Source organism: Natator depressus, chromosome 7, assembly GCF_965152275.1.
Source record: "Natator depressus isolate rNatDep1 chromosome 7, rNatDep2.hap1, whole genome shotgun sequence".
NCBI classification, from domain to species: domain Eukaryota; kingdom Metazoa; phylum Chordata; order Testudines; family Cheloniidae; genus Natator; species Natator depressus.
In genome coordinates this window covers 34,603,357-34,628,700 of record NC_134240.1, presented here as the reverse complement: position 1 = coordinate 34,628,700, position 25,344 = coordinate 34,603,357, and the positions used below count along the sequence as shown (strand labels likewise).

Below are 25,344 nucleotides of genomic sequence, written 5' to 3'. Positions count from 1 at the left end.
TTGTGGTCACCCACATTCAGGAAATAGGATGACTGGGGAATGGAGGGCGTATTTTATGACAGGAGACTGGAAGAGCTTGGCTTATTTAGGCTAGCAAAAGTCTGAGAAGGGATAAGATTATCATCTATAAATATGCTGGGGGAGGAGGGGTAAATACCAGGGAGGCAAAGAGCTATTTAAGATAAAGGACAATGTTGGCACAACAGCAAATTAATGTAAACTGTCCATGAACAAATTCAGGCTGAAATTTAGACGGCTTCTAACCATCAGAGGAAAGAGGTTCTCGAACACTCTCCCAATAGGAGTTGTAGGAGCAAACAATTTGTTTTTAGGAGAGTCTGACATTTCCCTGGCATTGTGGGGGCCTCGGGCACTGGTGCAGGTTGGGCCCTCCTATTCTCTGCCTGTGGCACAGAATAGGCTAGTCCTTTAGTCTCATTTTGATTGTGGGGTTTAGCGTGTGGGTGTTGGATGGTTCCTTCCGGCCTTAAACTCTGACTAGAGATGCAGGCTTGTGGTCCATCCATAATGTTCAATATCTAATTCAAATCACAGCACAAAAACCATGGTATATTAATGAGATCAGACTTTTCTTCCCTGACTTCTCTGTCCACATTTGAGGAACAAAGAGATCTGGCAGAGTATGCAAGCAATTCATATTTCTAGTATTCTGTCCTATTACTGTGAAGGTTCTTCATGCATCAAAGCTCCATTGACTCATTTGAATTAGATCTTAGATCAGCATTTCTAAGAGCGTAAAGTATTTGCTGTTGCTGCTTTGTCTGGGGAGGGGGGGACAGACTACACAATGTTTAGCCTGACAATCTTGCCTAAAGGTTCATGTGAAATTTTGCAATAAGATTAAAGTGCCGTATGTGTTGATTTCTATTTTTAAGATAGTCACTGAATAGGCTTTAGGTTGGTGCCCCTAAAGACAGCTATTGGGGAATATTACTTTTAGAGAAATTAGACTTGTTAAAAGGAGTACTTGTGGCATGTATCCTCTGCCATGTACATTGGTCAAACTGGACAGTCTCTACGTAAAAGAATAAATGGACACAAATGAGACGTCAAGAATTATAACATTCATAAACCAGTCGGAGAACACTTCAGTCTCTCTGGTCACGCGATTACAGACATGAAAGTTGCGATATTACAACAGAAAAACTTCAAAACCAGACTCCAGCGAGAGACTGTTGAATTGGAATTCATTTGCAAATTGGATACAATTAACTTAGGCTTGAATAGAGACTGGGAGTGGCTAAGTCATTATGCAAGGTAACCTATTTCCCCTTGTTCCCCCCCCCCCCCCCCGACGTTCTTGCTAAACCCTGGATTTGTGCTGGAAATGGCCCAACTTGATTATCATACACATTGTAAGGAGAGTGATCACTTTAGATAAGCTATTACCAGCAGGAGAGTGGGGTGGGGGGAGGTATTTTTTCATGCTTTGTGTGTATAAAAAGATCTTCTATACTTTCCACAGTATGCATCCGATGAAGTGAGCTGTGGCTCGCGAAAGCTTATGCTCAAATAAATTGGTAGGTCTCTAAGGTGCCACAAGTACTCCTTTTCTTTTTGCGAATACAGACTAACACGGCTGTTACTCTGAAACTAGACTTGTTAAATGCAATCAACATTTAAAATGGTAATATTAAGGTACTCCAGGACTGCACATTATCACGTACAGTTAGAAAATACACCTTAAATTGAACCAGTGTCGTTTAACTTGCCAAATGTAAAGCATTCAAGATCAACTATGAGAGACAAACCCTTGTAAACATGGTTGGGGAAATGAGTGCAATAATATGGCAAACTTTTAAGTTAGCTGCTGCCAGTATTGGTAGTATTTCCCCCCTACAAACCCTTGGCATGCAGTATTACACACCTACAATTTGCATGCCTATTAAATGGTAAATCGATGGACCGTGACCAATAACATCAATCATCTGACATGCACACCCATTTTCTGACTAATTTACAACACTGTTTGTTACTGTTGAGTTCAGCCCAGGATTTCTGTGTCAGTTACAACAGGATAGAACTTGACCCATGGAAGCAAGCAGGTGCACCTCCGCTTGTATCAGTTGACCTGAACAGAATTATGCCAAAGATGAACTGGGCCACTAGAATCAATTCTTGCAAAGATGACTTGTGGCAGTGTGCTTGGTCTCAATTTAATTTTTGTGATCATTAGACCACTTCAGAAACCACCATCCATTTTGGCAGAGTGAAATGCTATTGGTAGTTCCTGCTCAGGAGAGACCCAGGACTTGAGTAGCAAAGGGTCCAAACTGAGATGAATCTGCATAGCAAGGTAGCAAATGTTGCTGTGTAGTTTGCCTGCATGTACATGTGGCTCTAAAATGTGCTTTTAATTCTCAATGCAGACCAGTTTGTGATGGTACCCTAAAGATGGTAGGGACAGTAAAAGAGAATAGGGGAGAAGGAAGATTTAAAAACTGTTGCAGATTCTTGCTATCAAGTGGGGGTGAAGGAGTGGAATTTTCCAGTCCTGTGGTCTGCAGTCATTGCGTGTGGGGAGAACAAGTGAGATTTGTGGTGCAAAGGAAACATCAGGTTATTTAAAATGTCATCTTTGGAAACAGCTTCTTGGCTGCAATTTAGGATTTTTGAAATACAATGGAGTAAGCTGAGTCATTAGTAGAATCCAGTGGGGGAAGAGAGTTCCAACAAGGAGAAAATAATGGCTATCTTGTTAAAGGAAAACTTTCAACACACAGACTGGAAAATACCAAGGAAAATGTTATTGAAATAGGTAATATCTTCAATGGTATATACATACGAAAACAAGCAACTGGGAAAAAGGGGATGCATTATTGACAACAATTTAAATCTATTTAAAATGCCCATAAGCTGGCCCCTAACTGCATATTTTTGTTCAGGGTACACAGATATGGTCAAGTCCCTCCCAGGAAGTGCCATTTGTAAAGGTTATTACTGTCCCACAGTACAAACTAGCAATCAGCACAGACGCCTTTGGAACCATTAAAGTCTGGCATGGAGAAACTGGGGAAGAGCTTGCTGCATTCTCTACATCGTCGTCCTCGTCCAGTCTGGTTACCTACTCAGTGAACAATAAGCCCTTCCTAACTGTAAGTAAACCAAGGTGACTGTAAATTAATGACCACTTATCTAACAAGATCAGCTACACCTAGATATGTGCTCACTTAAAATAATGAGGAATACGCTTCTGATATGGTGCATTTTAAGCACTGGGAGATAGGAATTAAAGGTGCATAAAATTTATTGAAAGAGACTTCAGGTGAAATCTCGGCCCTATTGGAATCAATGGCAAAACTTCAGTTCACTTCAGTGAGGCCAGGATTTCATCCTAGGACAGTCTGTAAAGAATTATTCTGCACTGGATGATCTATGATCTAGTGCTTCATCCAATCTCATTTCAAAAGTCTTCAGGGATGGAACTTTAACCACTAGACTGTGTGGATGTGTCTCTTCCAAGGGCTTTAGTTGTCACAGCCTGGAGTTCTGATATTTAGCTTCAAATTTATTATTTTACTAACTTCATTCTTTTTCTGTTGATTATAGCAGTCATGCTCCCTTGTGTTTATACACTTTGGAGACCACCATATCCCCTTCGAGTTGCTCCTTATCCACATTATATTTAGTTCTTCTAATCTTTCCTCCAAGCCCTCTTCCTTGGACTCCCCTGAGTTTGTCTACATCTTTTTGGAACAATGTATCTAGAACACAGGAAAATGCCACATACTAAGTGCTTACACAAATGGTTGTAATGTACATCTTCTGCCTTGCTATTACAATGGAACAAGTACAGGCATGTGTGGTGTGGAAGTATGCCAGAGGAGGACAATAGAATTTGTGCATATTTTGGATAGGAATAGAAAAGGCTTTATTTATAGTTGTGTGTCTATGGGGCTTATTTGGGAAGTGACTGTTTCAGCCCTCTGTGGAGTTAGTGCTGCTAGCGAGGGGATGAGTACTGCACATTCCTATATTCCTCATAACTGCTGGGAACAGGGTTAAGAGGACTGAATGTATATTACAGCAGTTCAAAATTACAGCATAGTGGCATTGTGCTACTGCAGCAGCACTTGATGGACTGGTGGAGAATTGAATTCCCACTTCAGAGACTGGAATCAAAGACGTTGAATCATTAGGAAATCTCTCTCCACTGCCTTTTGCTTCTGCTGCTCCTCATACACAATACATAGAAGGTGTCTGATTCAACACATATAAGGAGGTGGTTCATCCTGTATGCCAACTGCTGTAAGAGCATCGGGAAAGCATCTGTGATGACCCCTAAAAATGGACTCCGCCTTTTCTTTTTAAAAGCCTCAGTAGGAAGTTTCCTTTTCTTTTGAATGGACTATGTGGGGGACTCTGTGCTATGCACATCTTGATGTAAGATACACTTTAGTCTTCAAGCCTGGTGCTGATAGTACCACTCGAAGTTTAAATTCAAATGAGACAAAAATGCTTGATGTCATGAGCACGAAACCTTCAGATTCATATAAATTCTTTTTTTACAGAAGCTGGGATGTAACCATGTTTCTTTCTTACTCATCTTTTCTTTATTGTAGGTGGCTACTGCAGGAGGTGCTATCTATACGTTAGAAGTTCCTAATCTAAATCAGGTTTCATGTATTGCAGCATTTCAAAACTCTAGCACTGATTTATTACTTTGTTCACCGGACAAGCAATGTCTAGTTGCTGGATCTACTGAGAATGCAAATACATTTCCAAAGGTACAGTATGCTGTTAAACCCTCACATAAAATTGGGAGCTGCATTTAAATATAGGGTCTCTACAACGTTTTAATATAGTCTCTTGCCTTCCTCTTGGATCTATTGGCGTATCTTACTGACTAATGGACTCAGCAGCATTTATATACACTAGAACAATCTCTATCTCAAAGTAGGAAAATATTTATTCTTCCTTTGTTAGAATATTTTCCTAATTCACGTAAAGAATTTGCCCTTCCTGAACGAAGTGCTCAATGTATTTTATCCCATAAATCTTAATGGCATTACACATAATTTATAATGCAGCTTTCTCTGTTACAAAACACTCTGCTTGTAATGCAACAGGCTGAATTTGAATATCTAAAATGTTGCTTAAAATTTTTGTGGTGCAAGTAGAGCCTACGTAGCAATTTTCCATATCTGCTAATAACTAATGTGAAAATTAGAAAAATAAAAATACCGTAGAACCTTTGCTGGAAGAGTAAGCAAATAACTTGTTCTCAGTGTTGGGCATCTGAAGCACCTAGTAGGGTACTGTCAAGCTCTTGATCTTTACAGAATGAGAAATCTTACAACTGAATTTCCTTGCTAACGGCTAGGTTCAGCTAAATTCCAACAAGACACTTTTTTCATCGGAATTTGTTGATTTGTCAAAACCTAAATGGTTTTTTTGGAGAGGGGTAGATTTTGACAAATTTATATTGGACTCCTGCCTGGTTTTCTGCCAGCTTGCCTATGTGGACTTCCCTGGATTCAGGACCCCATATCTTCCAGGCCAGTTACTTCCCTCCATTGCCCAGCTTCTGAGAGCCCTGGCTGCAACAGGAGCTTGTGAATCAACACTCCCAGTTAGTTCACCAGGTAGGCTACAGAGGACCCAAGAACTCTGGCAGATGCAGACAAACTGACAATTATTTTCAGTTTCACTGCTGCCCACCACTAAATAGCAGCAGTGAAACTGGCAAGATGAGTAACTTGACCAGAGTCTGGTCAATTTCACAACTGCTGGGCAGCAGTGAGACAATCATTACTTTCCATAGCAGCTGTCAGGGTTTCTGGTGTCCCCATCTCCACTGCAGCCTACTAGATGGGCAGCCAGGGATCCTAGGGAGCACATTTCATTTTGGAAACACCATGTTTCAATGTTTCTGAAACAAAATAATGTGGGATTTCAGTTCTGTGAAAATTTGAGATTTTGGCATTTTTGTCCCAATTCCGGATACATTTTTGCAGAAAATGTTGTTTCCCAACCAGCTTTAAATTCACCCTAGATTCGTATTTGTGAAAGAGAGATTCTACTATAAATTAGATAACTTGAGCAACAACAAAGTTTCAACCGCCCTTGACAGGTCAGATTATGTTTTAGAATGGACACTGAAAAGTTTACTAGAAACACCTCACAAAATAATAAACCAGGCCACAAGTCATTTGTGATCCTTCTTCGTGCAAAAAGTGCCACTTTCGGCAGTACTCTGCTAGCATCCAACACCCCCTACACCCTTTCCACATGCACATTTTAGCACAACTGCCTCTTGGACAAAAGGAAAGTGGAGTGGAATAGCAGAGAATGCTGTCGTTAAACATTCAGATACACTGGCAGAGCTGTGTAAGAAATCCAGCTCAGTCTATGGGCAGCTCTACGGTACTGGGCTAAATGGACCTAAGTTACGCAACTCCAGCTATGTGAATAACGTAGCTGGAGTCGACGTACCTTAGGTTGACTTATTGCAGTGTCTACACTGCACTTGGTCGACGGGAGAAACTCTCTCATCAACTTACCTTATGCTTCTGGTTCCAGTGGAGTCTACGGGAGAGCGATCAGTGGTTGATTTAGCGGGTTTTCACTAGACCCGCTAAATTGACCCTTGGTGGATCGATCACTGGCTGTCAATCCCCTGCTAAGTGGAGGCAAGCTCTAAGGCTCAACTATGCCAGGTCCTATCCCATACTTTCACAAGCATCAAACTCACACTTTATTAAGACCGTGATGACTTTCAATAAACCACTGAAAGATAAACTTCAATAAATCTGATTTAGCAAAAAGCTTTTCTTTATGGAAAAAATCCTTAGCAAGAATTATGAAGTCTTTAAGGTTTTTTCATAGGTGGCACTGCAGACTGAATAGTATATTTGTCTTTGTTTTTCCCTATACCAGATGTTTTATACAGATTGCTTGATTAACCCAGTGGATGAACCACCCGTATCTAGTTCTGTGCCTGTCAACAATTGTGCTGTTGTCTGCTGGTTACCAAAAGCACCAGCAAGAATAGCAGTAATGCACCAAGATCGCATGTCAGTTCAAAGGAACATCACAGTGTTTGATCTAGCTGTCAAAAAGTCTAAATATAAAATGGAAGTTCTAGGTATGTTTTGATAACTATTGCCTATAAACACTTCATAGCAGAGAAATAATTTTATTCCATTTGTGGTTTTGTTTTTTTCAGTAGTAATCACAGATGTCTACTATTATAGTTCAGGATACAAAACTCTTTCCAAAACATTTTATTTTGGGGATGGAATTTTCTATACTTGGTCTCTCAAGATTTTTTTTTTTAAATGTGGATAATATCCATTGTTACTTGTTATAGGAGACTGGAAAAAATAAGTTGCATTTGTTGCAGCTGTTCTTCAGGAACTATGCTAATTGGCTTCTGGTTACAGTTTGAGGTGTTTGAAATTGATCTGTAAAGCTGTGCATAGCTTGTGTCCTTACTGAAGCCAACACTTCCCTATGTACTGTCCCAGCAGTCAAGCTCAGCTAGGGCACACCGACACACACATCTAGGACTACTCAACTCTGGAAACAATCACTAGCACTGCTCCTTCAGAGCCAGCTGACCACTGGCATATAGTGGCAGGCCCCCCTTTGTTCTTAAGGAGTAGAGAGTGGGTTTTTTCCCCCCCTGTATCCCTTGCAGAATGCAAAAGGATAAGAGGCTAAATTAAAATATACACACACAGTCCCTAGTGGCTAGAAGGTGATTTCCAAAGTCAAGGGACCCTCATCGAGAACACAAAGCCTGCAGCCCCTTATGTAAAAATAGGGCTCCTGTTCAACTGCTTCTCCTGACTATGTAGCTCTATCACAAAGAGAGGGAGACCTATCATGGGATGGTAGAGGTAGATCATGGACAAGAACATTGATGATATGCTCATAGTAAGCAGGCCCAAGCTGTCTGGGCACCAGAGAAGGGGTTTCTTTTTAAAAATAGATATCGCTATAGATAAGTGATTTTAGAGTTGAAATATAATCTTTGAAGTATGTGTGTTTACAAGTACTGTATTTTCTTTATAAAAGCTCAACAGATTGCAAGTTTCACACTGCCACAAAGCACTTGGCCCACAGCAATTCTCATGGAAGGGCATGGAACAGAAACAATTCTTCTAGGATGTGGATCAAACTTGAAACTATATTCAATTTTTGGGACTCAATTAGAAGCTTTCCAGCATCACAACAATACAATCACTTCAATATGGGTGGTATGTGCCTCAACTGTTTAGTACTAATTTTTTTGCATTGTTTACTGTACTTTAACTACAGTGTTTTATTTTAAATTGGAAGGATTCTTTTCATGTTGTCACATCATCTTTGGATCTCTCACTCTGTGTGTACACATGGAAAAAAGTAAACAAAATCTCTTCACTGACAAGTCGCTATTACTTACTAGGGGGAACCCACAGATGGTCAAGGTAAGAAAGCTCAATTGGTAACTAGATAAACCTAGCAAGTTGTGATATAAATCAAGCCTTTGTTTATTATGATTAATTTTCTTCCACTTACACAAACATGTGAATAACTCAGTACATTGAAAGGTGAACTGACATTGGCAATCGACATGAGGCAGATTTTCTTTGAAGACAGCAGCAGTGATCCCCCCCCACTCCCCGGCAAAATATCAAACTTAAATGACCTTTTTAGGAATAAATTACCCTGCTGTTCAAACAGCTGTGGAAGATACATCACCTTCAGCCATTCAAGCCTTTTTATATGTAAAAAAATTTCTAGTGAACTGAGCACATGGTTCTTGTATTTTGCATAGTATTCTTTTGTATAAAGTCAATTTCTGCTGTAAACAATCTGTCAAAAAAGTCACACCTTTATTTTTCAGTAAGTTGTATCTATGTTTTGAGAAGCTGCAGTGTAATGGAGTTTAAACTCCAGGCAGAGCTTATGCAACATACTGCCAAGGCAATATTAGGCTCTCCTCCTGCCACACTCTGAAAGTTTAGGGTACCTAAGTGCTTTGGGCTGCTAGATTAAAATATTGTTTTAAACTTTAAATTGTAAAACTAGCTCCCTGTTAAAAGGTTTTCAATTTAACTTGTTCTGTTCACAATTTTTCTACAACAGGGGCTTTACAGATGTGGTGTGTGACAACATCAGCATCGTAGGTGTGGTAGCTGAAAGTGACGAAACAAGTATTTTAAGAGCATATTCCTTTAACTTGTAAATGGTGAAACATTTAATAATCCTTCATTTTAGCTGCAGTTGTGGGTGTTGCTTAGCTAGAGGTGTTCCCTTTGAGCAACATACAGTGATAAGCTTTGTGAACACCCCCATTTGAATAGAAGAGATGCTGATGAGCACCATGAAGCTAGGTCCCCTCAATCAGAAACCATCAGTTGTGGGGTCAAGTAAAAGCCTGTGTGGTAGCCATAAAAATAATGCTACCATCACATAGCATATATACTGAAGTTTAACCACAATGTTTAGAGATCATCCTTAAGCTGTACTTCATCTAGTACAATTGTGGAATAAAAATAGTCCTTTAAAATACACTAATTTCAGTAATGCCACAGCTATTTATATTATAGCCTTTAGAATGCAGTATCTCAATAAGTAAACTTCACTTTCCATTATGAAAATTTAGGTACACTTACCCTAAATAAAGAAAGTCATACAACAGTTTAAAATTTATTGGCTCTGTAACAAAGTACAATTAGGCTCATGGGAAATACTCAATATGTGCTTTAATGCAAAAAAAATAGAGGAAGGAAACAATTCTTGAACCTGGTTCTGGCAATATAGCGTGGTTCAGTGCAACATCTCCTGGCATGGTGTTTTTTCCAGAAGACGTATGATACTCTGTCAAGTACTGAAGTACATACCGACTACCCCTAAGTAACATAGCAGGGGACATCTTTTCCACACCTGCAAGATTTAGACCAACATGAAGTCTTGAAAAAAGTACATAATACTCTGCTATACATTTATATTGCAATGGTGTAGTCACAGAACAGTTTGTTCTCTTTCACACATCTACAGGAAAGGACCCCTATACTTCCTTCCATTACTTGTGATTCATTCAACATTTGTTTTTAAGCTGGCTACAAGTCTTCCCTTAAGAATATCCATGATTAAACATCTAAAATGTTTAAGGGTTTTAAAGCTTGATTTTATTCATCTTTAGAAAATCTGAGTTGTCATTACAAACCTGAGACTTTCATAAGCATTGAGTACTTTAAGAGGTACATCCCTCACTTCTAATATCATTAAAAGTCACCTGAATTAACAATATACCTTAACTCTCTCATTCAGTGCTGGAAAATCTTAGCCTAATCTTGAAAGGCAGGTGAGAGAGACTCTTACCATATTACATCACTCACTTTTTCTAAAAGAGCAAATAGTGTGTTCTGTTTGTCCTCCAAAGCAACACTATACTGCTACAACCTTGAGGTTAGTACTCTACATGGGTTGTCAGAATGAGTCTGTTGCTGCCACACTTACTTTCATTAAAACTTAATATGATCAAATATGTTTGGCTTACACCAGTTTTTTCTTCACATATCAAAGCTGCAGAAGTTTAGACTGAGCCAAAATGGTCCTGTTGTAATAATAAAGCCCTAAGAAAGGCAGCAGGTTGTATAGTTAACTCCTTGTGAGCAAAATCCCTGCCCTAAAACTATGCAACCTACTACCTCTTCCTAGGAGCCCACTGTTTCTTCTGCAGTTCTTCTATTTAGCAGCTGCACTGTGAAATCAGCTGTTAACTTTTATTGCAGTTTCTTTTGACTTTGTTTTCAGACATACATATACTGTGACATTTTACATTCATTTATATTTCCAGATAACCTCAGCTTTATTTCACTATATTTGGTAATAAGTCAGGAATGGTGGATCAGTTACAGAAGTTGTCTCTAGACTAAAAACCTTGATGACTGATATACTGCTTCAGATTCACCTTAATTAAGCCCACTACCACTTGTTCAGTCAGAACAGCCCCTAAAATTAATCACTTATCAGGTAGCTCCTTCTCCCACACAATAAACGAGTCAGGGTTTAACCATTTTAGGCAGTGAAAGAACAAGTTTGAGCCTATGCCATTTAAAAAATAAAATGTAACCAGCTCAGATTTATTGGGTAAAGAAAACCATCCTGGTGGGTTATGAGCCCCAGAAGGTTAAAACAGGCATCGGGGGATCATAGCCATCCTACACTCTGATGGGGATTACCCTCCCATTTAGTAAGGTGCAAAGAAAAAGTGGAGAACCACTAACTGAATCTCACTCCCTAGCCTTGGGGCAGGGGAGAAGAAGTGGAGAGAGACAGTGAAGTGTTTACAAGATAGTACTGCTGAAGTCATTTTCTCACAAATCAGTTTACTGGCTACTTGGGCTACATGCTATCAGGGCACCCATAAATTTCAAAACTTGTGTGTGACTGTCTGACCACTTTAAGTCAAGATTAGTAATGCAACAGAACACATTTGAAAGACCATTTGTATATAAACACATCACTCACCTTTGAAAAAAAAAATTCAGCACAGTAGCCAAATGCAATATGCCACATTAGCATTTAGTGCTATAAATCCAGCCACTCAAATCACCTGAAAGTCCACTCACCAACTGTAAACTCAGGATGCTCAACTAGCATGCAAAGGAACTGCAGATTTTTTTACTCCTCGGGGAAGGCAATAGATTGTATAGTTATCTCCTGAACAGGGTAAAATAACTACCCTACAACTATACAATCTACTACCTCACTCCAATAGAGAAATTTGTACTTAACAGTCCTAGTTTCAGGAAATATAGCTTAGCTGCACAGCTATTCAACTTTGAACAAGTTGTATCTTATGGAACCAATTACCACTACTAGTATTTTGCTTAATTAGAAATGCAACAGTTTTAGTTTTTAAATTACCCCATGCAATATACAGTTAGGATGAAATCTATTCTTCCATACCTGTGTTTCTCCCCTAAAGAGAATTAAAAAAAAAAATCTAACTTGAAAATCAGAATGGTAAACTGACTTTCCTGGGATAAACAAATCCAGACATACATATCAACTCTGCTATGCTACAGAAATGTATTTCCTCTGCCCACAAGCCCTTTGACCTAGAGAAGGTCTGAAGAACTGGACAATAAACTTTAAAGCGAAAGATCTGACATTGCTGATTTTCTGCTGCTTTAGGAAAGACAGTAGATTGTATAGTTATCTCCCAGTTGTGGGTATGACCCTAAAACTATACAACCTACTACCTCATCCCACAGTGCAGGCATCTTCTTAGTTCAGATGTAGAGGGAATGTTGTTTTACTAAAGACAAGTTAGCTACAAGACAGCATCTATATTATACATAACAGTTTACCAGAGAGAAAGCTTCCCCATGCAACAAGTTACTTAGAAAGATTTTGATCTCAGACTTTTTTAAAAATTATACCAACCATTGGGGCTCTCAAGACTTCACCACTGGATAGACAGCAAGATGCAGAGCAAGAAAGGTATCTAAAACTCAATTTTCTTTTAAAAATGAGTTAAATTACAATCTTCTTCCATAGATGTAATCTCAAATCTGAAAACAGAACAAAGACAGTATCAGAAATCTTACATACAGACATACATCACTTATTCCTCTTGTGAATTAATAGAGACAGTGAAACCTAAATACCATGGCTTTCTTCAGCCAATGTTTCTAGTTGTACCAGTGTAAGGGCTTAATGTCTATAATCTAGACCAAATACAAAATGCAATACCATGAACTACCAGTGTTTTAAACTGATTTAGCGTATGGCAGTTAAATGCTAACTTTAAATCTAACAGTACAAAAGTGCTACTTTGCAGTATATCAGTCAGCAAATTGTTACCGCAGATCTTAGATTAAGTTCTTGGGGGCAGAGACTACCTTGATGTACAGCATGCAGCACAATACTGCTTTGATCCTGATTGGGCCCCTCTAGGCTCTACAATATGAATTCAACTTGTTTCTCCAAAAGCAACTTAAAATGTACTTAACTTTTAAACAAGTTAAACAAGATGTACTAATTCAGTTGGATGTAAATTTAAAGCCAGTTTCCACACTAGCATCCGATGAAGTGAGCTGTAGCTCACGAAAGCTTATGCTCAAATAAATTTGTTAGTCTCTAAGGTGCCACAAGTACTTCTTTTCTTTTTACTAGCACTTCAGTTGACTATGATCCTGAACGGGGGGGGGGGGGGGGGGGGGGGGAGCGACCTAAATCTAAGTGTGGGCCAGGCAGATACGTATGATTTAGAATCCACTCCTTGGCAAAGGAAAACAGGGAATGGGGGAGGAAAGCTGATTTATATTTGGAAAAATAATTAACAGCCTGAAATAAGTATTTAGCAGTGAAGCTTTCTAAACAGTTCAAATACTATACATTTACTAGATTTTCTTCACAATTCTAATTTAAGATTCTCAGACAAGTCTTCAAACAAAGCCTTAATACAACCAGTGATCCAGTGCATTTACACACAAACGGATGACATTATTCCTCCATGAACAGCAAACAAAAGCAAAAAATGTTTCCAAAATTCTTCAATTCTGTACCTTCATTTGTACAAATACTGACAATGAATTTTAGTGGATTGCTTTTTAGTGGGATTAGCATAAACCCCAGACCCGCTTTCATGAACCTTATGCCTATCATAATTTAATTTTTTTAAGTATTTCATTGCACAGATGGGCATAAGCTGTTGGTCCTAATTCCCAAAACAGAAATAAATTTGAACAGTAGCATTGGAACAAGATCAGAAGCTATTATACAGATTTGGCACAACCTTATTTAGATTAGCTCAGGGTAGGCAAAGATCCTGGAGTCGATGTGAAATAAAAAAAAAATATGTGCAGAAAGACACAAAATCTTTTCATGAGATTCTTTGCTTTTCCATATGAGTTTTCACTAGCAAAGCAGAGAGCTGTGCAAAGGTAACTCATATCCAAGACACAGAGTCTGCTGATGCCTTCTCTGTGCAGTGAGGTGAACTATGTCAGATTAAGCCAAACAGGTGTAACCCAAAGCTGTCCCTCTATCACTCACTGAGAAAGTGAATCCAGTGGGTTTAATGAAATCCAAGATGCATAACAAATCTGCAAAAGCACAGGTCTAAATTTCTACACTACACCCTTAAAATCCAAAGTTATTTATAGTTTTAAATTAGTCTAAAATTGTCTGTAACAAGTGTTTACATGGCAGCAACATAGCATACCAAAAACACAAAGTATAAAGACAGTAAAACTGCATTACTAGAAGCCCATTGCTCTAACTCTCATACATAAAGTAGATTGTTTTTGGAAGTTTATATAGTAAATGTTGTTGAAACCAGTGTGGCTTTTTCATAATTTTGAATTACAGAAGTTAAGACAACATATTGGAAACCATAAAAAGCATGCAAGGCTCTGCCTTATTTTTTCTTCTGAAGCTACAAAATTCCCATATTAACTTGTTACAAGAAATTGGAAGGCTGCAAATCATTTCCCCTCTCCATCACCTTTTCCATCACTAGACTAGCATGCTGTTCCTCAATATACAGGTGCCTGTAGTTGCTTTCAACTCAATGTAAGAAAAAACATTTCCCCCATATAGGCACTTTTTGGTATTAAGTTTAAGAGCAGACAAACCATACCTGAACAAGGATGTAATGAAATTAAACTCTACTAACCCTGTTTTATCTTTCTAATATAGTACTTTTATAGTGCAGTCTGTCCTAGGGTCTTAAAACACTTTAATGAAATCTCAAATACCAGTGTGAGTACGTTCAGTCCTCATTTTACCAATGAGGAAGAGGTCATTGGTCATCATACAGCACGCCAGAGTGGGAAGCAGACTCAGTGTGACTCCAGGTCTTATAGTCTGTCCATCAGATTATGCTTAAAGATAATGGCTGTTGATTACATGCTGCAATAACTAGATGGTCAGGCTACCATCACTCATTTTCTTCACTGTTTTGAGCTATAAATTTAATCCGACATATCTCAGCGCTCATTTCCATCTGAATGGAAAAAGCATCCTATGTTTGTTACATTATCCAGTTGTGAAAATAAATATGCATCACCTCAAGATACTGAAGTAAAGTCCATTTTTTCAAAATGATTGAAAATGGGTTTCTGCGGCCTTTAAATCTTAATAAAGTTTATTCTTAATGAAAAAAACCTGTCTTTTGGACTATAATTTATAAACATGTATCTGAAGTTATTTAAAGGTTTTCTCTGCTTTCTAGAAGCCCAGCACCTTTTAATCCTCTGATGGGTGAAGTTGTGGATTAATTCTCAGTTTTTATTCCAAAAAAGTTTCTATAAATTCCAATTTCTTTTTCCTAGGGAGAGACTTAGAATTTACTGTTCCTGACTGGAACTATTGTGGTATTTTTATAGAGCAATGCAATACAGAATTGATGACTTCCTCTTCCCCGAACTAGATGAAAGAATTAAATAGAGAATTTTTGTATTTTGGAAGTTTAGCAAACATAACTTCCAGAAAATGACAACCACATTTTTAAAATATCTCAAGAAGTTTTATAGCAGATGTCTTTATGTATGTTTATGAAATGCAGGCAGACTAAGAACCCACTGGAACAAAATTAAAGTTCTAAAAAAAGAATAATCAGGTGTTTGGAATTTCAATTTGTATTTTTACAGTTAGTGGTTACCTCAGCTTGAGATGCACAAGTAGTAAATACCTACAGTACAAGCAGTCACACCTGTAAGTTTTGCATTCTACAGTCAACTAGTGATTGTCACATTTAGTTATAGTATATTTTAAATTCACTGAAATAAGTGAAATGCAAGTTCCACAGGTCTTAATCTTCAACTATAGAAGTGAAGAAGTATGGTACTGTACTGAATAAGCAAGATAAAATTGATTCATTTATATTTTCATATAGAACCAACAGGGTGCAAAGGGCAAGTTTACTGCTCATTACTCTGCTCCAATGGGAGTTGTCTGTGGTCACCAGGTGCTGCTTCTCCCCTGCATACAACTTCACCAGGTGGTGATCCAGGACCATCTACCAAAGTCCCAGACCTCCCCATTCCAGCTGCAGTAGTCAGCAGAAATGAATTCAGGGCATCCTGGTCTCCACCAGACTAGCAGGATTCCCTATAGAGAACAGAGGTCTAAGCTTCCAATCTGGGCTTTAATTTCAGTCCCAAATCTCCTGTAGAGAAGTAGCAGCTCTACAGTACATTAAAACCTCAGAGTTAAACACCAGAGTTATGAACTGACCAGTCACCCACACCCCTCATTTGCACACTTCTGGTTCCAATCAGGCAGAAGCAGAGGGAGGAAAAAGCAAATACAATGCAGTACACTGTGTTAAATGTAAACAACTAAAAAATAAAGAGAAAACAGCATTTTTCTTCTGCATAGTACAGTTTCAAAGCAGTATTAAGTCAATGTTCAGTTGTAAGCTTGAAAGAACCCTAACGTTTTGTTCCTTTACTAACATTTCAGAGTAATGAACAACCTCCATTCCCGAGGTGTTCATAGCTACAGTAGAACCCGAGTTGGGCTACCTACAAATCCAGCCACTCTTCCCAATGCCACTGGGACTCATTTGCACACCAGGTCCCACCTGACTACCTTCAGATTGCTTCTGTTATTATTGGGTTTGTTTTTAAAAAAAACAAACAAACAAAAAAAAAAAAACCAAACACGTGATCATCATTCTGCAACTATTTTTCACTGAGCTTTCAGAATGCATTTAAAATTCTAATACGCTATAATATACTAACCTGTGTGGGGAATTGTTCATGACCATTATGAGACTTGCTAAAATGTGCAGGCTTAAGTTTTAAAAAGATGAATTATGTGCTTATATGTTATTTCTCTTTTGTTTGATCTGTGTCTTACTACATTACAACCTAAGACACAAATAGCTCATGCCCACTAACACATTCTCCCAACTGTGAAAGAAGGGAAACTGGCCCCAGGAAATGGTTGCTAGTGGATTTTTGTCTATTACAATTCTGGAGATGACAAGGTATACAAATTTGCAAGAAAAAATTCTAGTGAAGTTCCATTTCATCTTATCTAGGTCCTTAGAATGGTGACACTGCTCTCTTTCCTTATTCAATTTTCAACTCAGGAGTAGCAGTTACTAAAGATGATGGAGCAGTCCTTGTAGGAGCTTACCAGCAAACTATAAAAACCTGTTAGCTGTGAGACGGATACAGCTTTAATACACTACAAAATGACAGACTATTCTGATCCAAATTTTCTCTAAAGGCAAAGGAATAAAAATTTTAACTCTGCAAGACAGCACACGACCATAGTTGTAGGCAACCTGTTAAAGTACAAGTTTCTCAATTTAAATCAAAGCTCCAATACTTTTTTTTTTTTTGGAAAATACAAAGGAGAAAACTGAAGATTCTAAGCATGGTGGGAAAATTTTCAATAACTTTTTAAAATTTAAATTTTTATTTGCAGGGTGCTAGTTCTTTGACTATAAAATGTGATGAAAGTAAACTACTGAAGTAGAGGGTTTTTTTACTTGTTTAATGATTTTTCTTCTTATAAATTTTAAACTTAAAATGGTCATCTATACTGAACACATGTCCAGGGTCACTAATATCCTCACTCTAAAAGCATCAGAAACAAACAAAATCAGCAAGTAGCCCCAGCTAAATTTGCAGCTACTCCACCTTCTGATACAGTATATTGAACTTCCACAAATCAAGAAAGCTAAAATGCCCTGACAAGGATATACTTTATAAGAGTTTGCAATTTGAAATTAAGGGGACTTAGGCAATGAAGGGTGCAATTTTCAGAGCACAACTATGGGCTTTCATGCCTAAACTTAGGCTTGCCTTTTTTTTTTTTAAATGTACTGAAAGTCTAAACTTTGTTAACACAGACCATTTTGCTTTGTAGGAACAGAGTTTGCGCCATTAGGAGAAGAACTGAATAAAAACAGTTTTAGCCCTCAATAATCCAAACATACTTAACTTTAAGCCTGAATACTCCCACTAAAGACTACTGGACTATACATGGTGAATATAGTTCTGTATTTGCTTCAGTGCTTACAAGATCAGGACAATAATTTTCACTTTTTTGCTGTAGTTAATTTTGTACTACTCAAAATACTCTGCAACTAGTGGCTCCTTACAATATTTATAATGTAGCTTATGAATTTTAAAGTAAAGTTTCAATAGCACAAGTTTTCAAATGGATTTACAAAGCCTAAATCTGATTTAAATCAATGGTTCAAAGTGACTGTATCAAAGCATTTTACATTACTTCTAATTTCAGTAAATGATTGCAAACAGGAATATCAGATATTGAGGTCTGTGTTTTTAAGAACTGAGGGGTACCTGCCAAGAGTACTAGACATGTCTGAAGATAAAAGATCTACAAAAACAAAATTAGAAAGTGACTATTGCCTACTGTAACCAACAAACTTTAAAAAGCTGTTAACTTCAGTGTATTACTTCTAGGGTAGTAAATCTGTTGGCCAGATATTGATACATGCTGCCTGTCCACAGCATGCTACAGATCAAATCTCTTCAGACAAGATGATACATTAACATAAATATCGGTAATAACTTAATGTACAAGCGATAGTGCTATGGTCAGAAAAGTACACAACACATCCTGATGCCCAAATATTTGCTTAGTTTACTTAAAGACAACATAATCGAGATTTGAACAATGAATCCCGGAGTCCTGCCTTCTAATCAAACAGCTCTGCTAGTAACTTGCTGTGTAACTTTCAAGTCATTTAATCTGTATTTCATTTTACCATCTGTAAAACAGATGCAAGTGTTTACCTTCCTCCAGAGGTTGAAACTGTTTTACATACATGAAGGGCCTTGAGGCCATAGATTTGTCAAGCAACACAACAGTAAGCCTGCAAGCAGCAATCTAGTTTTATCTGCTGTATCAAAGTCACCAGCTACTCCTAACTCCAAAACCATAAACTATTGAAAGTAGGTTACGTATATAGCAAAAAAACCAATTAGATATCAGGTTGAGCATGCAGTGCTGATGCTGGAACAAACATTTTAATCTGTAAACAAAAATGTTTGACATAACTGAAATAAAGGTTTCAGAGTAACAGCCGTGTTAGTCTGTATTCGTAAAAAGAAATAAAGGTATAGAACAAAGCACTGTTCTAACTACAACCACTCCGAACTGTTGCCCAATTTTTACATAAACATTGCTGATCTCACCATCTTTTTGAATCAACTGCTACAGTAATACAGTCTTCCACTGAACAGAAGTTTGCCATTTCCTTTTTTAGTTAGCTGAAGAACTACAGCATTCTGAACGACTGTATTTCACAGAACAATTAGAGTGCCAGTTATTTATTTCCCCTGAAATGTCTGTTTCATAATGCATGTGTTTCCATTATGATATTATGTACTCCCAGGATGGGGAATCAGAGTAACAGCCGTGTTAGTCTGTATTCGCAAAAAGAAAAAAGAAAAGGAGTACTTGTGGCACCTTAGAGACTAACCAGTTTATCTGAGCATGAGCTTTCGTGAGCTACAGCTCACTTCATCGGATGCATAGCATATTGTGGAAACTGCAGAAGACATTATACACACACAGAGACCATGAAACAAAACTTCCTCCCACCCCACTGTTCTGCTCGTAACAGCTTATCTAAAGTGATCATCAAGGAGGGCCATTTCCAGCACAAATCCAGGTTTTCTCACCCTTCCCCCCCCCCCCCCCCCAGACACACATACAAACTCACTCTCCTGCTGGTAATAGCCCATCCCTCTTTGAAACCTCTCTTTATAATGCGCATGATAATCAAGGTGGGTCATTTCCAGCACTAATCCAGGTTTTCTCACCACCGCCACCCCTCCCCCCCACACACACACACCCCCCTCCAAAAACCACACACACAAACTCACTCTCCTGCTGGCAATAGCTCATCTTACAATGTGCACAGCAATAATCCAAGTTTAACCAGAACGTCTTGGGGGGGGGGGGTTTGTAGGAAAAAAACAAGGGGAGATAGGCTACCTTGCATAATGACTTAGCCACTCCCAGTCTCTATTCAAGCCCAAATTAATAGTATCCAATTTGCAAATGAATTCCAATTCAGCAGTTTCTCGCTGGAGTCTGGATTTGAAGTTTTTTTGCTTTAAGATAGCGACCCTCATGTCTGTGATTGCGTGACCAGAGAGATTGAAGTGTTCTCCGACTGGTTTATGAATGTTATAATTCTTAACATCTGATTTGTGTCCATTTATTCTTTTACGTAGAGACTGTCCAGTTTGACCAATGTACCTGGCAGAGGGGCATTGCTGGCACATGATGGCATATATCACATTGGTGGATGTGCAGGTGAACGAGCCTCTGATAGTGTGGCTGATATTGTTAGGCCCTGTGATGGTGTTCCCTGAATAGATATGTGGGCACAGTTGGCAACGGGCTTTGTTGCAAGGATAGGTTCTGAAACCTACACATATTGACTATTTCTCCATGTTAAGTATCCTCACACCTTCTTAAAAAGAACAGGAGTACTTGTGGCACCTTAGAGACTAACAAATTTATTAGAGGATAAGCTTTCGTGGGCTACAGCCCACTTCATCGGATGCATGCAGTGGAAAATACAATAGGACGATTTTATATACACAGAAAATGAAACAATGTGTGTTACTATACACACTGTAACGAGAGTGATCCGATGAAGTGAGCTGTAGCTCACAAAAGCTTATGCTCAAATAAATTGGTTAGTCTCTAAGGTGCCACAAGTACTCCTTTTCAGTTAAGGTGAGTTATTACCAGCAGGAGAGAAAAAAAACCTTTTGTAGTGATAATCAAGATGGGCCTTTTCCAGCTGTTGACAAGAATGTGTGAGGTACAGTAGGGGGGAAAATAGTTTTACTTTGTGTAATGACACATCCACTCCCAGTCTTTATTCAAGCCTAATTTAATGGTGTCCAGTTTGCAAATTAATTCCAATTCAGCAGTCTCTCGTTGGAGTCTGGTTTTGAAGTTTTTTTGTTGTAATATTGTGACTTTTAGGTCTGTAATCGAATGACCAGAGAGACTGAAGTGTTCTCCGACTTGTTTTTGAATGTTATAATTCTTGATATCTGATTTGTGTCCATTTATTCTTTTACATAGAGACTGTCCGGTTTGGCCAATGTACATGGCAGAGGGGCACCTTCTTGTCAACTGTCTAAATGGGCCATCTTGATTTTCACTACAAAAGTTTTTTTCTCCTGCTGAGAATAGCTCATCTTAATTAATTAGCCTCTTACAGTTTGTATGGCAACTTCCACCTTCTCTGTATGTATACATATATCTTACTATATGTTCCATTCTATGCGTCCAATGAAGTGGGCTGTAGCCCACGAAAGCTTATGCTCTAATAAATTTGTTAGTCTCTAAGGTGCCTCAAGTACTCCTGTTCTTTTTTTGAAGTTTAAGTGGGATTCACAAAGGTACTCAGGTGCTTAACTCTCACTGATTTCAGTTTTCAGACAAAGGTGCAGCAATCCATAACACAGTTTAACTTTTCTTTGATTTTTAGAGCTCCTGGAATGTCTCTTGTAAATTTTCTAAGGTACTTCAATATGAAAGGATCTTCCAACTACTAGTTAAAATTTAAGGGGAAATTAGAAGACATTTGTCAAATGGAAACTAAAACAAGGATGATTTCTACTGCTCTGAAAAGTCGTGTAAGTACTCAATTATTGTACCAATCCTCTCCAATCTTCACATGCAAGATCATTACATTTTAGTCTTTTCACATAACCTATGCAACCTCTTAATTTCTATGCTCTCCATATAGATAGCAGGCTAACACCCAATAAAAAAAGTGTGTGTTAATTAGCACATTATAAAATCAAAATACTATAAAATTAATTCCTAACGAATTTAGAAGCTCCCTTTAATTTTAACTAGTGTTTCAAGATAATGATAAAAACAGTTTAAGTGCAACCTTTAGCAAACTTGATCAATTTTCAGTAATAAATTACAAGACCTTCACTATGACAATTTTAAATGGTTGTTCAGTAACCATCCTTCCAATAATCCTTATTGTAATCAGAATTGAATAACTGAGAACTTGACATAACATTTAGTGAATGGCATTCTCTGGAGAAAGAACAGTACTACTTGTGGCACCTTAGAGACTAACAAATTTATTTGAGCATAAGCTTTCACAGGCTACAGCCCGCTTCATAGGATGCATAGAATGGACAATATAATAAGAAGATTACACACACACACACACACACACAAACAGTAAAAGGTGGAGTAAGAGGCTAATTAAGATGAGCTATTATCAGCAGGAGGAAAAAAAAACTTTTGTAGTGATAATCAAGATGGCCCATTTACAATTGTCTAAATGGACCATCTTGATTATCACTACAAAAGTTTTTTTTTCCTCCTGCTGATAATAGCTCATCTTAATTAGCCTCTTACTCCACCTTTTAATGTTCTCTGTATGTATCTATCTCCTTACTATATGTTCCATTCTATGCATCCGATGAAGTGGACTGTAGCTCACGAAAGCTTATGCTCAAATAAATTTGTTAGTCTCTAAGGTGCCACAAGTACTCCTGTTCTTTTTGCGGATACAGACTAACACGGCTGCTACTCTGATTCTCTGGAGACTATGGCTAAACAAGCCTACACCAAAATTAAAGCCTACACCATCAATATATAAAATGTTATGACAAACAGATCAAGCGAAATTTGATTATAGGAACCATTTATTAGAGATCTGTTAAAGTGAAGTCCCAATTACTAAACACTGGATTTTTTCCTATATCTTGGGATTTTAAGATACATTCACCTCTACTGTAAAGAATTAGAAGTTCAATAAAAATAAAATCATTAAATGCTTTTTGAAGTACAAAAAAAAAATCATAATTCTGCTCAACAAATGCTATCTCAGACCCCCAGCAGAATCTGATCCTATTTTTCCATGATCAATTTTATTCTTTAGGCACTAAATGTACATTTATATCCTAGTTAGATTCTTTTAAAAAAAGATCTAACTAGCAAATTTTTAGCATTTTATTTATTTCTCATGATACTTCCTGGGTAAGAGCAAATCTTTCTAATAGATCTAAGAATATAATTTTTAGAGAGAAATGAGTTATAAATGGGGGTAAGTGGCTATGATGCCTTGAGTCAGAGGGAATTAGTTTACACTTACTATAGATTAAAAAACCTTAGAGACAGCTGAAGATTAAGCTGTGCAAGAAAATCATTAGTAGTATGTTAATAGCATACACCACAACTTTAAGGATTTTATGGTAATACAAGGTAATGGCAAGACCTACTTGGGTACAATGTTGTTTTGCGCTCTAGCCTTTAACAGACTAAAATTTAACTGACAACTACTAGCCAGGATGAAAGTTAACCTGTGCCACCACAGCTCCTGCAACAGCTACATACTATTTATGTATTTAAATGTGAATCAGTCAACTTCTTTTTTAACAACACAATTTAGTCTCTCTCTCTCTCTGACTTTACCTTTCTCTCCTACTAGCTTCACAGATGCATAGAGTCCAAGATCCGAAGGGACTTTTGTGATCATGTAGTCTGACTCCCTGTTAGTTGCAGGCTATAGAATTTCCCCCGCAAAAATTCCTAGAGTATTTTTTTTTTAAATCCAATCTTGATTTAAAAATTGCCAGTGATGGAGAATCCATCACAACCCTTGGTAAATATTTTCTACTTTTACATTACCCTCACTGTCATTTCCAGTCAGAATTTATCTAGCTTCAACTTCTAGCCATTGGTGTTATATATAACTTTTTCTGTAGACCGAAAAGTCCATCATCAAGTATTTATTCCTGATGTAGATATTTACAGATTAATCAAGTCAATTTCCACACTATCCCACCCTCAGTTAAAAAACAGAAACAAAAATTCGATATTCCATTTGCCTCTCTGAATTTATCCTCATCAGCATTTCCACCAAACTACTCATACACAGGGCTTCCAAAATTTGCTAGACACCTATTTACCAAAAGACAACTAAAATGAAGAGTCCAATTTTCAAGTACAATATCCAGATGAAGAACCAAGCTCCCACTAGCTGGTCCCTGAATTCCCACCAGTGTACTTCCTCAGTACTCTGCTCCTGGGCTCAATATTTTGTAGCCTCTGGGCAATAGGTATCTGATAAACTTGAAACTCTGCCTTCCCCCAGCTGCAGGAAAGGAAAAAGGAACATTAGTGCATTTATCAGTCTTATAATTGCAGTATCACACATGTCATTGTCATCAGTTAACACTTGCTCCTGAATAAATCAGAATTACATTGGCAGCTCTTCTCTCTACAGCTGAACATAATCCGAACGTTTGTTTTATGAAAATTACAGCAGCCAGTATAAATACTAGATTGTATGATAAGCACTGGTAACTATATTACAGCAATACATAACACAACTGATACATTCTAGATTGGGAATAGTTATCATCCCTATCTGTGTTAGATATAAGCAGCTATGCATAATAGCTGTAACCTAGACATACTTCAAAATGCTAGTGCTTAAATATGCAACACAAGCGCCTTGCACTTTGCGCTTTATTAAGCATTGAATTCATTCTGCAAACAGAAACACCTTTTTTTCTCCAAGGAGCCTTTACTTACTCCACCAGGTCTGTTTAAAAGCCGAGTCACAGTTGTCAATACTCTGCGGGTCGTAGCAGCAGTTTCAAAGCTTCAAACGTTTTTGGTCAAATCTGTTGAAGCCGAACCAAGAGACAAAGCGCATTAACAGTCCGTTACCTGTTCAAAGGGCACTGCAGTGTGAAAACCTTCGGTGAGGTGAGTTACATTCGCTTCCCCAGTCACTTCATCCCATCGGGGCTTATTAGCTGCGAACTGCCCATCCCAGCCACAGCATCCTCCTGCCGCACCACAGCCGCCTGACGCTTGCGACTTCGGCCAAGGGCACCGGGGATGCCGGGTTTCCCGGCGGCCCCGCAGAGCAGCGGGAGCTGGGGCTCACCTGCCTCCCCGCGCCATTAAGGAGACAGAGCTGAGAGTCTCCCCGAGAAGGGCCGGCAGCCGAGCGGGGGTAGGCGGCTCACGCCACCGATCGCTCCGGTCCGGCCGCTGAGGAATCAGTGGCTGCTCTTGTCCGGAGGGTTTCGGGGGGAAGAGAACACCCCTCCCCGCCAAGGTCTCCCCTGCCCACAAACATGATAGCGGAAGTGACGTTACCAGCCCCTAGTAGCCCCCGCAGCCTATCACTCATGGGAACGGAAACCATAAAGCCAATCAGCAGCGTCCAAGGGCGGCACTTCCGGGGCTTCATGTTAGTCTGAGAAGGGGGGGTGAAAAAGCCTTAAATGCAAAAACACGTGAGCGGAGGGAGATGGTTGAAAGTCCCCACCCGCAGCGGCCGCGGCAGCAGCGCCATGGAAGAGCGCGGCC

General features: G+C 38.5%; 1 protein-coding gene and 1 long non-coding RNA gene across 3 annotated transcripts in view; one reads left to right on the top strand and one right to left on the bottom strand.

Moving 5' to 3' along the window:
• Nucleotides 1-21,558, top strand: part of FBXW12 (F-box and WD repeat domain containing 12) — a 30,827-nt gene extending 9,269 nt beyond the window's left edge. Inside the window, exons 5-10 of one of the 2 annotated variants that reach the window (XM_074958107.1) lie at nucleotides 2,907-3,116; nucleotides 4,584-4,748; nucleotides 6,901-7,108; nucleotides 8,044-8,225; nucleotides 8,308-8,435; nucleotides 21,476-21,558. In XM_074958107.1, coding sequence (XP_074814208.1) covers nucleotides 2,907-3,116; nucleotides 4,584-4,748; nucleotides 6,901-7,108; nucleotides 8,044-8,225; nucleotides 8,308-8,435; nucleotides 21,476-21,542 — 960 coding nt within the window. In that variant the 3' untranslated portion in view covers nucleotides 21,543-21,558. Of the gene's footprint in view, nucleotides 1-2,906; nucleotides 3,117-4,583; nucleotides 4,749-6,900; nucleotides 7,109-8,043; nucleotides 8,226-8,307; nucleotides 8,436-9,096; nucleotides 13,100-21,475 lie in introns of those variants that run through there. The other variant, XM_074958106.1, reaches the window with a different exon arrangement.
• Nucleotides 8,473-25,108, bottom strand: LOC141990654 (uncharacterized). The gene is made up of 3 exons (XR_012640230.1): nucleotides 24,694-25,108; nucleotides 12,409-12,536; nucleotides 8,473-9,897 (listed from the first exon to the last, which is right to left on the bottom strand). It is a non-coding gene; the product is annotated as an uncharacterized LOC141990654 (long non-coding RNA).
• Between the last annotated feature and the right edge of the window lie 236 nt (nucleotides 25,109-25,344).